General features: G+C 40.8%; 1 protein-coding gene across 2 annotated transcripts in view; it reads left to right on the forward strand.

The window, feature by feature from the left end:
• The window catches only part of BCR (BCR activator of RhoGEF and GTPase), a 74,068-nt gene extending 62,264 nt beyond the window's left edge, over positions 1–11,804 (forward strand). For both annotated transcript variants that reach the window (XM_075320768.1, XM_075320775.1), the window contains 13 exons: positions 1,178–1,297; positions 1,400–1,475; positions 1,585–1,689; positions 1,789–1,863; positions 1,971–2,068; positions 2,801–2,935; positions 3,469–3,528; positions 3,734–3,843; positions 3,987–4,126; positions 5,284–5,418; positions 5,517–5,622; positions 7,508–7,670; positions 9,161–11,804. In XM_075320768.1, coding sequence (XP_075176883.1) covers positions 1,178–1,297; positions 1,400–1,475; positions 1,585–1,689; positions 1,789–1,863; positions 1,971–2,068; positions 2,801–2,935; positions 3,469–3,528; positions 3,734–3,843; positions 3,987–4,126; positions 5,284–5,418; positions 5,517–5,622; positions 7,508–7,670; positions 9,161–9,250 — 1,413 coding nt within the window. In that variant the 3' untranslated portion in view covers positions 9,251–11,804. The remainder of the gene's footprint in view (positions 1–1,177; positions 1,298–1,399; positions 1,476–1,584; positions 1,690–1,788; positions 1,864–1,970; positions 2,069–2,800; positions 2,936–3,468; positions 3,529–3,733; positions 3,844–3,986; positions 4,127–5,283; positions 5,419–5,516; positions 5,623–7,507; positions 7,671–9,160) is intronic.
• The last annotated feature ends 2,219 nt before the right edge of the window (positions 11,805–14,023 follow it).

The following is a 14,023-nucleotide window of genomic DNA, read 5'->3' on the forward strand; positions in this document are numbered from 1 at the left end:
ATTGAATTGTTTAACCAGTTATTGGCTTTCCTCCTTCTTGCTTTTGCACTAAAACTGAAGCAGCCCGTGATCCACGGGGGGTGTATATGCAGAAGGGGAGGGGCCTTACACTTTTTAGTGTAATACTTTGTGTGGCCTCCGGAGGCAGTAGCTATACACCCAATCGTCTGGGTCTCCCAATTGGAGCTAGAAGAAAAGGAATTTACGGTAAGTAACAAAATTCCCTTCTTTTTTCTCATTTTTAAATGGGTACAAGTAATAAAAAAAACAAACCTACCCCCCCCCTCCCATACCACTGCCCACTTCTGGTCATGTACCGCTTGGTGCATTTTCTATATCACAGCATTATAAAAGTGAGTGACGTCGCATTGTGCCACATGTCCTATCGCACCAAGCAAGTAAAAAAACAATCCGTCTCTCTTTAGATTTTTTGTGTCTTGCTTGTCGCAGTAGTATAGCTGTCACAGTGCGACTCCATTCACTTCTATAACACTACAAATTTAGCATAAGTTACTAAAAGCAGTAGAATCCCATGTATTTTTAAGGTAGGATCAATTTCTTTGCATATTTACTGACCAAAATAGATATATATCTTATTTAGCATATCGGGGATGAACCTATATAGTGGGCTAATCGCTAACCAACAAGTGCAGCTCAAAGACAAAACAATCAAATGCCCAATTTCTGCAAAGAATATAAATTGTATTTACAAAAACATTAAATATGATGAGAAGGACTTATACATATAGCAGTTGACTAAAAGAAAGGACCCGTGCCTCGAAATTAGTACAGATCTATATCTGGAAAAAATTCCAGATGTATTGTTCAAAACCGCCATCGGGGGTCACTAGCATCCCATTGGAATAACTATAGCGCTGCAAGAGTCAAATAATAATGAATATAGAGCCTTTTCGGGATTGGCCAACTTTAAAATAGAGACTACATGGCAGCAAGCAGAGGTATGGCAAACTACTTACAATGAGAGAGGGGCATCAGAGTGTGTCGGCTAAGGCAGAGCGGGTCCAACAGTGCAGCACCTTATTTAGCAGCGTAACCGAGCGAACTCTGATCTCGTGAAGACTGTAGCAACCAAACCCATGTTCCCTAGCCTTATGCTAAACAAGTTGAGCATAATATCCACAATGGCAAACTGAAATACGTTTATCTACTTTTTTAGAAGGCAAATAAGGGAGGAAAGGGTCTGGAGCGTCTACGCAAGAAACTTTCAGAACAAGAGTCAATGTTGCTGCTATTGTCCCCAAGTATGGCCTTCCGAGTGCACAATCGCAATGGCAAGGTGACTTTTTCACTGTCTATGTTTTAAACTATAGTTGGTATCACATTTCTAATACCTGTCGCCAGTCTGGTTATGGTCTTACCTGTAACTTACAATTTATAGGGTTACACATTCCTAACATGGTCCGATTATGAGCGGGCTGAATGGGGAGAAAACATACGAGAACAGCAGAAGAAATGTAAGTGTACACCTGATTAATACAGCTTTTACTTCATTCCTTGTATTGTGTTTTTATAGAAATGTCTAGGTTTAGTTTTATGTTTCTTAGTGCCTTCCTTTTTATTTAGGCATGAAAAGCTTCTCGCTTACCTCCCTGGAGATTCAAATGTTAACAAACTCCTGTGTGAAACTACAGACAGTACACCGGGTTCCTCTGACCATCGGGAAAGAAGGTGAAAACACTTGGTGGCTACATGGGGAAACCGTATCACAGATTTTTCCTGACATTGATTTCCAATGTCTCCTCTTGATATGAATATTTTTTCTTCTAGATGATGAGTCTTCGGGTCTGTATGGATTCTTGAATGTTATTGTCCATTCTGCGTCCGGATTCCAACAGAGCTCAAGTAAGTGAAGTTCTCGTCAGTATGATCATCACACAGTAGAGAACAGTTTCACATTAGGTATAAAAGTGAATCCTTTCTAACACTGGCATCCTTGTTGATCCCAATAGATCTGTTCTGCTCTCTAGAAGTGGATTCTTTTGGATATTTCGTTAACAAAGCAAAGACTAGAGTTTACCGAAATACCACTGAACCCAGCTGGAATGAGGTGAGGATTCTGTGTGCTATTCCCTGTTCAGACCTATGGTATTGAGTCTCATGTTGCAATGGTTGCAAATTGCTTTTTTTCCTACTCGTTTACAAACAATAAACATGTGGTCTATTATGCTATTACGAAATCAATCATCATAACAAATACTAAAATAGAAAGTGTAAGAGGTGAGCAAAACATACTACATTTTGATTAAAATGACAGAGTTCTGAACATTGTAGTGTCATTCTCTGATCTGCTTACCAGTATTCAAAGTCTCTCTCATCCCAAAAGCTACAGTGAGCTCCATCAGAATACTCCTTGTACTGTGCCCATTTCTGCATTATTGTGATCACACAGTATGACTAGGCAAACCAATCATTTTACCTAAGCAATCACTGCAAGAATTCGTTATATAAAAACCCACCTTTTTTGCCCTTCTTTAAAGGGGTTTTCCACTACTTTGATACTGATGATCTATCCTTGCGATAGTTTATTGGTGTCAGACCTGTGTGGTTCTGACACCCCCTGACTGTGTATAGAGCGAAACACTTCTGAGAGTTGGACTGATCCGATGTTACTTGGGGGTAGTGTGGAGTAGTTTTCTAATTTGGGAACAGCCACCTATTACTTAAATAGGGCATGTGATAAAAAAAGTGTGAGAAAGCAAACAGCCACTTTAATGTGTCAATGTTTCAAAATTGATAAGTTTCAAGTGTTTGCATCATCAGTTGGTTTCTTTATGTACAGGAATTTGAGATTGAACTGGAAGGCTCCCAGACTTTGCGCATCCTGTGCTATGAAAAGTTTTATAATAAAAACAGACCGGTGAGGGAAGATGTCGGTGAGAGCAGTGAACGTTTGGTGGCCAAGGGACAAGTGCAGGTAAGAGCAAATGTGAGCAGGATGCTTGTCAGTTCAATATTACAGCCTTAAAGGGGCTGTCCACTACTTTTACATTGTTGGCCTATCCTTAGGATAGGTCATCGATGTCTGATCGGCTGGGGTCCGACATCCCGCACACCCGTTGATCAGCTGTTTTCTGTCGCGGTGGCGGCAGCAGGCAGCCAGGAATGCTCAGCTCCGGTGCTGGTGCTGCTCCGTCTTCTGATAGCGGCTGTGATCGGGTACTGCACATCGGCCTCCAATTCTAATCGATAGGATGCAAATGTTCAGTACCCGGCTTTGGCCGCTATGAGAAGACGGAGCAGCGCCGGAACTGAGCAATTCCGGCTGCCTGCTGCCGCCGCCGTCAGGACAAAGAACAGGTGATCATCGGGGGTGCTAGATGTCGCACTCCGGCCAATGAGACATTGATGAACTATCATCAGGCTAGGTCATCAATGTAAAAGTAGTGGACAACCCCTTTTAAGATACTGTCTGTCAATTTACCCAATATTTTCTGCTTCTTGCTACAGTTGGAGCCTCAGCTTGTTATGGGAAAGGATTGGCAGCGGTCCGTGGTCTCCATGAATGGGGTAAGCGCTTACTAGTAATAATGATGTGAATAATATAGAGGTGAATTGCATCTTCTGTGCAGCTCAAAACATTAATTGACCTTCCCTTACTATCCCACATTGCATTCTACCACTCTATATCCTTACATGCATTTTATCCCACTTGTCATCAATTATATTTTGGCTTTTATATCACTCTTTTGAATCCTGATCAATTTCTTTATAGATAGAGGTCAAACTGTCAATGAAGTTCATAAGCCGAGAGTTTAGCCTGAAGCGTCTCCCATCTCGAAAACAAACAGGAGTTTTTGGAGTAAAAATTGGTGTTGTTACTAAGTAAGTGTTGTGTATTATATTTCCACTATAAGAATGTTCTGAAGGTGTTTCTTTCACTCTAAGCCAATGGGAATGGTGCACCTTTGGGTCCTGAATGTTGCCTTTTGCATTCATTAAGAGTAATTATATTTTTTTATTGACAGACGAGAGCGTTCCAAGGTGCCATATATTGTACGGCAATGTGTGGAGGAAATTGAGAGACGGGGCATGGAAGAAGTTGGCATCTACAGAGTTTCTGGTGTAGCCACAGATATTCAAGCACTGAAAAATGCATTTGATTCAAGTAAGTAATATGGAATTGAAATAAATGGCAGTGGATAATATCATAGTGATTTGGTTATTTATACTAATACAGTGGAACTTTGGTTAACGAGAACAATCCATTCTGGGAGTGTGCTTCTTAACCAAGTTGCTCGTTCAGCAAAGCAAGATTTCCCATAGGAAATCATTGCAATGTAGACAATTCGTTCCACAACTTGTTAAATGTCCCATCCTGGTCCCCTATTGTGCCATTCCACACACGTACAAACTCACTCAAACACGCATGCACACACATATTATGCTCACCTTACCTTCTGTTCCATCGCCGGCCTCCTGGGACTTGCTGTTCGCTAGTACGGGCTGTGTATCTGGTAACCATCACGACGAGGGAGGAACTTCCGCACCCAGAGCGCTGACGTCAAAGGCAGGAGCCGCTTGCCTCTGATTGGCCAGCGCGCTGCCTTTGAGTAGCGTCTGACAGCCGAAGTTCCTGCCTCGTCGCTATGGTTGCCGATACACATCCTGGAGCGGCGAACTACAGGACCCAGGAGGCCGACGATGGAACGGAAGGTACACATATATTATATTATGCTCACCTTACCTTCCGTTCCATCGGCGGCCTCCTGGGTCTTATAGTTCTCCGCGAGGATTCCTTCCTCGTCGCGATGTACCGGCGAACTACAAGCACCATGAGGCCGGCGATGGAACGGAAGGTAAGGTGAGCATAATACTGTGTGTGTGTGTATTTGTGCGTGCTTGTGTGGTCTGCAAGAGCGGGTCAGAGCGCGGTGGATGTACGGAACCGGAAGTGTGTGCGGTGAGTATTTTGCTCGTACAGCAAGGCTTTCTCATAAATCGAGTTAAAAATTTACAGAAAGCTTTGCTTGTTAAGTGAAATTCTCGTTAAGTGAGTTACTCGTTAAGCGAGGTTCAACTGTAGTTGGTTTAGTTCCATAGCTTTAACAATTTCTGTAACTTTTTTTCTAAACACATCCAATTGTGGAAATTATTATGATTCCAAGATCTATTGATTAAAATTAATTTTGTTAATGAGGAAAACCCCTTTTTATTTTTGGCAGAAATATTATATTTAGTAATGAGCAATTGAAATGCTACAACACAAAAACTCCATCATTCTGTACACTGTAAAATATCACTGCTTAATTCTTCTCTTTTAAGATAACAAGGATGTGGCGATCATGATGAGCGATATGGATGTTAATGCTATTGCTGGAACCCTCAAACTATATTTTCGGGAACTACCAGCACCTCTGTTTACTGATGAATTGTATCCCAACTTTGCAGAAGGAATTGGTGAGATTTTTTATGTCACTCTCAAGAATTGCACACATCATTGTGAATGTATAAGTGTGATCAGCTACCAACTTTTCATGGATGTCCTCATTTTTCAGCCCTATCAGACCCTGTTGCCAAAGAGAGCTGCATGTTGAATTTGCTGCTGTCACTGCCAGAGCCCAACCTGCTAACTTTCCTTTATCTCCTTGATCATCTCAAAAGGTACATTTTATTTTATTTTTTATTTTTCAAGAAAATATGAAGTGTTTGCAATTGTTTCCATTCCAACTTGATGTATTAGTGGTAAAGGAGTTGGCCAGTGTGTCTAGTAGCTCAGACAGTATTTCTAGTTCTAACCAAGTAATAAGACTTCGCCATCAGATTTTTGCATTCTGATAATTTTCTTCGCCATTTGTTTCAATTTTAAAACTTTTTAAAATAAATTACTCTTATATGTTTTTTCTTTTTTTAAAATTGCAGTATGGTGAGTTCACATTTTTGATACCGGTGCAATTTTTTGCCTTTGTTTTCAGAAAATGTTGTTTAAAAAAAATGCACCACTTCCAGAACATATAACTGTTCAAGTATTCCATTTTCACGGGCACCAAATTAATTTGACAATTGCCTGATCAGGTATTTCATGGGTGGCCTTGGCTAGGTATGTCATGAGCATGTTAAGGTAGAAAAGGTCTGGAGTTGATTCCAAGCATTGCTTTTTCATTTGGTGGTAGTTTGGGGTAGTCGCAAAATGCTCTTCAAAGTGATGCCCAGTCCCGAACCATAGGCAGCTTAAAATACAGACAGGCTCTTGACAAAGCAAAGTATTTATTGAAACGCTTATCTATGGCAGTGAGTTAACATAAAAGGGACATGTAAAGTAGTGGGCATCCCCTTTAAGTCAGAAATCTGGCACTTTTAGCTTAGTGAATTTCCACCATTCTGTTCTAAACATTGGATTCGTCTCTAATACAGTAGAACTGTACTCGCTTAACAAGTAACCCACTTAACGAGAATTTCGCTTAACAAGCAAAGCATTCTGTAAATTTGTAACTCCGTTTACGAGAAAGCTTTGCTGTACGAGCAAAATACTCACCGCACACACTTCCGATTCCGTACATCCACTACGCGCTGACCCGCACTTCCAGTCCACACAAACACACACACGCACACACAAATAGTATTATGCTCACCTTATCTTCCGTTCCACCGCCGGCCTAATGGTTCTTGTAGTCCGCCGGTACATCGCGACGTCCTCGGAGTGAACTACAAGACCCAGGTTGCCGGCGATGGAACGGAAGGTAAGGTGAGCATATGTGTACCTTCAGTTCCATCGCCGGCCTCCTGGGTCCTGTAGTTCGCCGCTCTACTCCAGGCTGTGCATCGGCAACCATAGTGACGAAGCAGGAACTTCCTGTCACCGCTAGTCAAAGGCAGCGTGCTGGCCAATCAGAGGCAAGCGTCTCCTGCCTTTGACGTCAGCGCTCTGGCAGCGGAAGTTCCTCCCTCGTCGTTATGGTAACCCGATACACATCCCGTACCGGAGAACAGCAAGTCCCAGGAGACCGGCGATGGAACGGAAGGTAAGGTGAGCATATGTGCATGTGCATGTGCGTTTGTGTGTGAATTTGTGTGAGTTTGTATGTGTTTGTACGTGTTTGTGTGCGTTTGTGCATGTGTGGAATTTCACAATAGGGAACCAGGATGGGACATTTAACACGTTGTGGAACGAATTGTCTGCATTGCAATGATTTCCTATGGGAAATCTTGCTTTGCTGAACGAGTAACTTGGTTAACAAGCACACTCCCAGAACAGATTGTTCTCGTTAACCAAGGTTGCACTGTAGATCACTTCTGAATCTTCTGTTTGAAAATCTATTTATAGACCATTTAATAATTGAAGCAGGCATTTTAATATTTACATCAATATCTTATATCGAAATATTGTTCATCTTTACCATAAGCAACAGGTTATAAAGTGAAGAAATGGAAGCCCTTCAAGAATTTTGCTTTCAGTAATTTTCCAGCTATTGTGACCATATCAAATCAAGGAGTTAATTCTATAGACTACTGTGACTATTCTAATTACATTGTGTATTTTTCCTGTCAGGGTGGCTGACAAAGAGAGTCAGAATAAGATGTCACTTCATAACATTGCCACAGTCTTTGGCCCAACTTTACTCCGCCCTTCCGAAAAGGATAGCAAGATCCCTACAAACCCTACTCAGCCGATCAGTATGGCAGACAGCTGGAGTTTGGAAGTCATGTCACAGGTAAAATGGAAAATACTTGGAAATTCACGTTTTCGTTTGATATGTACAGTCAGAAGATGTTTTATTTTAAATTGTATGCCATATTGTTATTTATTTATATAAAAACAATAACTGAAATCTTTGTAGTTTTCATTGGCTACTGAGCCTCAATACAAGCTGACCCCTCCTGTTCTGTAGAGATCACTATTCATTAGTCATCCCATCATGATCACAGTGAAAGATGACACTTATACATACAGTCCTCTTCTGGCAGCTCCTTGTGCAATTGTCGACCAATGACGTCCCATATGTGCGGACCCTTTAAAGGAGTTGTCCGATATAAATCCCAAAAAAAATTTAAGCTAATCTGTGCTGTGTTGTCATATAAAACATCCCTACATTTTTTTTTTATTATTATTATTTTTGTTTTCTAACTTTTGTTCCTCTTGAATTATCCCTTTAGTCTCTGCAGCTTTTTGTTTACCTGCAGCTCAACCAAACATGACATCCTTCTATGCCAAACCTCACAGTCAGAGCTGGCACCGCCTGGCCTCACTGTCCAGCCCCGCCCTCTACCCACCCTCCGCACACACATTCCCTGTCAGTATTCTGCCCGAGCACTGACCATTCCTATATTATATGTGCGGTGGATATGAGGTGATCGGCTAACACAGATGAGATATCACTGCTCTGTATATCCAATCATTGGTAGTACAGAGCAGTGATCCTCACATCCACCACACATATAATGTAGTAATGTCCCCTTTCCCTTTCCCCATTCTATAGTAATGTTCCCATCCCTGTCCCCATACTATAGTACTGCCCCCTTTCCCTGTCCTGATACTATAGTATTGTGCCCATCCCTGTCCTCTCTGTAATCTCTGCGTGGGTATTCACACAGATTCCCGCACCCTCCCTTCCCCGTTGTTACTCCCTCTCTGTTCTCTATGCTAATGTACTATTCATCTGTTTCGTCACTAAGATGGCATCGGAGTTGAGGCCTGTGCATAGCACTTATCTCCGGCGCCATCTTTATGAAGACCCTGTTATTCTAGTTTTACGGCTGAGAGGGCCTTTGCTTCTTCAGCTCTCCTTGTGACTGCGGGAGAGCGTGCGGTCACAACAGGACTGGAGAACAGCTGATCGTAGCAATTAGCTGCAGAAGAGGACACCGGGCCGCTGGGTTATCACAGATTGCACATAGTGAACACAAGTGTGCCAAAATAACAGCACACAGATGGCCATACGCACCCTGTTTTTGCACGGATGTGTGAAAGAGCCTTATCATTGCTGACCTTTATAGGTGAGACTGTCCATTATAGCTCTATTTTCTAGGTGTTTGCTATTATTGGACCTGCACCAACTGAAATCCTCTATGGTTGGACTACATAAAATAGGGCAAACAAAAATGTGTTCTGAACGCAAGAAACATACTGGATAGAAAACATCTTAGATTGCAGTGTTTTATATTGTAAGGTGTTTTACCTTTTTTTTCTTTGTTCTCCTTTCAGGTGCAGGTTCTGCTGTATTTTCTACAACTAGATACAATTCCTACCCCAGATAGCAAACGTCAGAGCATACTTTTCTCAACCGAGGTGTAATGCAGTACTCCCCAACGCTACACGCGTGCGGCCTCTGGGCTTTTTTTACCAGCCTTTAACCTCTTCTAGAAGTGGGAGCTGTATGAATGAGGGACTGTGATTTTTCTTCAATCCATTGAGGCTTGCACTAGAATATTACTAGCACTGAAAGTGCTATATTTCTAATTTATTTATTTATTAGCTAATAGATAAGCTGTAGTTCAGCTGTGGACCCTTGGCTTCCATTCCTAGGAGACAGAATTGTGTAGAAGACATCCATTCCTCGTGAAGAAACAAACGATACTAAGGATTTTCTGTAGATCTGTCCACCATAGAAAATCCAGTGCATCTTTACCTTTATACAAATGATTGCTTGTATGTCTAATGAACCCGAAATGTCACGTTATCTGGTTACAATTTAGATGATCTTGTTAGAAGTTGAGCTCATACTTGTCAATGCACAGTGTTAACATGATATATAAATGCAATAGCTAATAATTAATCTATCTAGGACTCTTTCTAATAAGCTTCAGATCTTGGCTTGGCCGCTAGGTGTCAGGATAGGCCACCAAGACTAACCTGCTGCTGAATTAACCTTTTCAATGCTGGATATATCTGAGGTCCATCTTTTTAGCACTGGGATGATCTTTGTAGGACATCCTTGTGCCTGTTGTTTCAGGTGTATTTGTAGTAGTTTTTAGAACATTTTTTATTGTCTGTTGTATTTGCAGCATGTTTTAGCTGGCTCTTTCTTCTGACTGGCCTTTTTAAGAAATATAGCCAAAAATGTCAGGATCCAGTTTTATGCAGGAACTGTAAAGTGTATTTTATCATAAGCAATTCATTCTCAGCCCATTGGTATAGACATCACCCTTACATTTACAGGATATGATTGTTGGAATATGATCTCACGGCCTTGGCGTATTTGTTTGATTCATGCCGCATCAACCAGCAGATGCATATGCCACGTCTTCAGATAAATTTTTCTACACTGGGATCTAAAGCCATAAACTGAGTTACTGACTTTTATCTCAAATATTTCCTCCACTCAGTGGCTGACCGAATAATGTCTTGGACAATGTTACAATCTGAAAGCGGAGCTGGTCTCTGTGTTCAGGTGCTTCATATTGTGGACCACAGGAATTTTCTGCCAGAAATGTGGATACATTTCCTCCACATACTTCACAATTCTGACGTACAGTTTTAGGGGTGACCTGTACACAAGGAGTACAATGGCATGTAATATGTGTGATGTGCTATGAAGTAGGCTGCCTTGCATTTTGGGGGCGTTAATACAGGGTGGTTACTGAGCACACATGGCAATTTTGTGTACGATATCTTGCAACGTGGAACTAGAATCCTCCTATGGCTATGTTCACACACAGCATTTTTGCTGCTTTTTTTTCTGCAGCCAAAACCTGCTCTCTTTGCAGTAGAACCGCTGCATTCAAAATGTAGATTTTGCGACGTTTTTGCAACATTTTTTGGCTGCGTTTTTTTTTTTTTTCTTTTTTCTTGTCCACAGTACATTTGTAATACAGTTCATCTTATTCACCAAAAATGCAGCAAAATCCATTGCACTTTCTCATTCCTCTGGGTGAAAAAATGCTGCAAAAACACTGAAAGAAATTGACATGCTGCAGATATCAGAATCGCGGCAGTTCTCAAATTCAGCCAGGAAAGAAAAAACAAGTGTGTACATGATATTTCTGAAATCTCATAGCTTTGGCTGGTACTGTAAAAAGCAGCTTCTTATTTGCATAAAAACATACTGCAAAAATGCTGCATGTGAACCTAGCCTAAATGGTTGAGTGGAAGAAAAATAATTGGACAAACTTTGGGGAATCTTCATTTGGGATGAATTAAATGTGAGACTTCCTCGTGCTTTGTCCACAATGTTGTCTTTTATAATCAATTTCAAGTTCTTAAAACTCTGTCAATCAGTGGGCTATTGAGAAGTAATTTATCTTCATTGAATGTGTTAACAGCTAGTAATATAAAATCTTAATCAGTCAAAACTGTGAAATAATGTGACTTGGCTGTTCATAACCTAAAATGATTTTCCATTGAACATTTTGGAAAAAAGAAGGGTCCACATCAAGGGTCGCAGAAATGTTTCTGTTCAGAAAATGACGTGCAATGTAGATCTTTAAAGTGACAGCAATTAATTGGGAAGTGTTTGAATTGGGAGTATCAAGAGTGTTATCGGATGTAGTGTGCACCAAAATAAATAATAAAAAGAAATATGGAAAAACACCGCCCACCCTTCCCCAGTAGTGAACTATTTATGGCTGGCTGCATATGGGCGGAGACCCAAACTGCCCAATTAGTGACTTCCATTGGGGTTCAGGTCAAATTCGGGTCCCAAACTGAACTTTATCTAAAGTCTGGGTTAACCCGCCGAACCGAACTTCCTCGGATCCACTCATCTCTACTCAGAAGCACAGAGAAAATAAGTCAGGGAACTGGCATAAGGAGTGGGAACTTAAAGTGGTTGACCACTATTAGGACAATCCCTTCTTATTTCATGTTTCCCCTAGGTAAAATAATTAAGCCTATACTCGTCTCCCATACCGGCGCCCTTCCAGCGATGTCCAGGCTCATGGTGCCAAAGCTCACATGGGGTTGGGACATCACTCAAGCTCTGTCCAATCAGCGCTGGCTTCTTTATTCCTGCCTTTGGACCAAATGTGTTACTCAACAGGAAGTGAGTGCTGCAGCTGCGCTTACTTCCTGTGGATTGCTCGTTTGGTCCAAAGGCGGGGAGAAGGAAGTTGGCGCTGAATGGACACAGGGCTCACGTGACATCTCAACCCCATGTGAGCCGTGGCACCAAGAGCCCGGACACCGCTGGAAGGGCCAATACAGGAGGTAAGTATAGGCTTAATTATTTTACCTGTGGGAAACGTGAAATCAAAAGCGGTTGTCCTAATTGTGGACAACCCCTTTAAGTTTTATTTTCCAGGGCAGTTGTAGGGATGGACAAAATCTGCAAAATTTGATGTGGCGTTTCTGCTGTGTTTTCCTGCAGATTCTGAATTGGATTTATTGTAAAATCTTCAGCAAATCTGACCCATTTGGACATACCCTAAAAATGCTTTAATATACTTGTTAAGTTTTGAACAACCCCTAAAAGAACACTGCCACAGTTTTATGAAAATTTATATTAAAAGAGCCAAAGCTAGTGCCAAGTTCTTAAACATTTTGGTATTTTTTAGGCGTACCATTTCTTTACTAAAAAGTAAATGTAATGTGAATTTAGACTTAAAACTTTTTTTCATGATATATAGGGAAATAATTAGCAACACCAGTTCTAGAGTGAGTCACTGAAATGTCACATAACGACACTTTCAATTGATATGGCTTCTATTCATGGTAGTACAGGAGAAATGAATATTAGAGCACGCTCAGGTTGCCACATCTGTAACGTACCTGGGCACTCTGATTGATTTCTCTACTAGTCATCTAAAGGCTTGGTGATGATATGAAGGAGCAAATTCTGATTTGCTCCAAACCTTTATGGGCAACCTTTTCTGCTTGTTCTATTTTACTTTGTCCTGTGTACAAAGTCAGCATTAATTATTAGGAGGATTCTGAAAGTCACTACCATTTAGAATGTTTCCGCTAAGGTAAGTATGGGATTTTCACCCCAATTGTAGGGGTAATAAAAAGATCCCTAGATATATTGATGGTTTTTGATTATTTTTTTTTTATTTTCTAAATTAGATAAATAATATTTAAAAAGGGAATTATATTGTATTTGTTTAAAAATTCAAATGCATTTTTAGCCTCTGTACACAAGCTATTCAATAAAACTAAAGCTGGAACTAAATTGTGTCTACTAGATGTATTTATTACAATTTCTTAGACTGGGCAAGACATCGGGAAGGAAATAAATAATAATAAAAAAAAAAAGTTTTTATTTTGTTGAACTTAAATATTCGCTCCCTTTTCAAGGGCTAGTTATAAAACTTAGAGCAAAGGAGAATGGTTCTTAAACTTGGAGAAGAAATTGGAGAAGAGAAGGATTGGGGAGTTTAAAGTCGAACGCCCAACTATCAGTTTTTCTTTACATACGATAAGCACTGGCAGCATCTTAATCCTCTTTTTCCCATTTAAAATCAAGCTTTCTTGTGTGCTGGGGAGTTGGGAGAGAGAGCTGTCGCCTACCTACGGGCAGGCTTACATCACCTGACTTTTAACAAAAAAGAATTAGGTCCTGCACATCTATAGTATTAAATTAATGTACAGCTGTACAAATACTTTGTGGCCAATATGCAGACACTGTTTATCAGCACAGTGCGATTAATGAATACATGAACACCAATATTGTTGTAAATGTTAAAAATGTAAGGTACTGTTTTATGGACATCTGCATACTTTCCGTGGTATCACGCCCCTGTGGGCGTGATACCATGGAGTCACATGAGCGATGTCCCCGTCGCTCATTCTATCTTGTGGGCATTGTGGCAGGCTTCTTTTCCGGGTGTTCACTTGCCGGCTTCAGACGCACACTGCGCGTCTGAAATTGACAAGGAGGACCCGGAAGACAAGCCTGCCGCAATGGTAAGTATAAACGTTTCAGAATAATGAATCATTACGATTTCATCATCACGATTTGCAAGTGAATGCAATTGAAAGTGTGTTTACCTAGAAGGGGTGGAAACCTCAAAGACATTTTATGCCGCAAAGAAATAAAATGGATTTTTACGATGGATACTAGGGCCCCCTTAGGAATGAATTTGAAAAAAGATATGTTATATGCATATTGATATATAATGTTTGAATTTTATG

Source organism: Anomaloglossus baeobatrachus, chromosome 1 (assembly GCF_048569485.1).
Source record: "Anomaloglossus baeobatrachus isolate aAnoBae1 chromosome 1, aAnoBae1.hap1, whole genome shotgun sequence".
NCBI classification, from domain to species: domain Eukaryota; kingdom Metazoa; phylum Chordata; class Amphibia; order Anura; family Aromobatidae; genus Anomaloglossus; species Anomaloglossus baeobatrachus.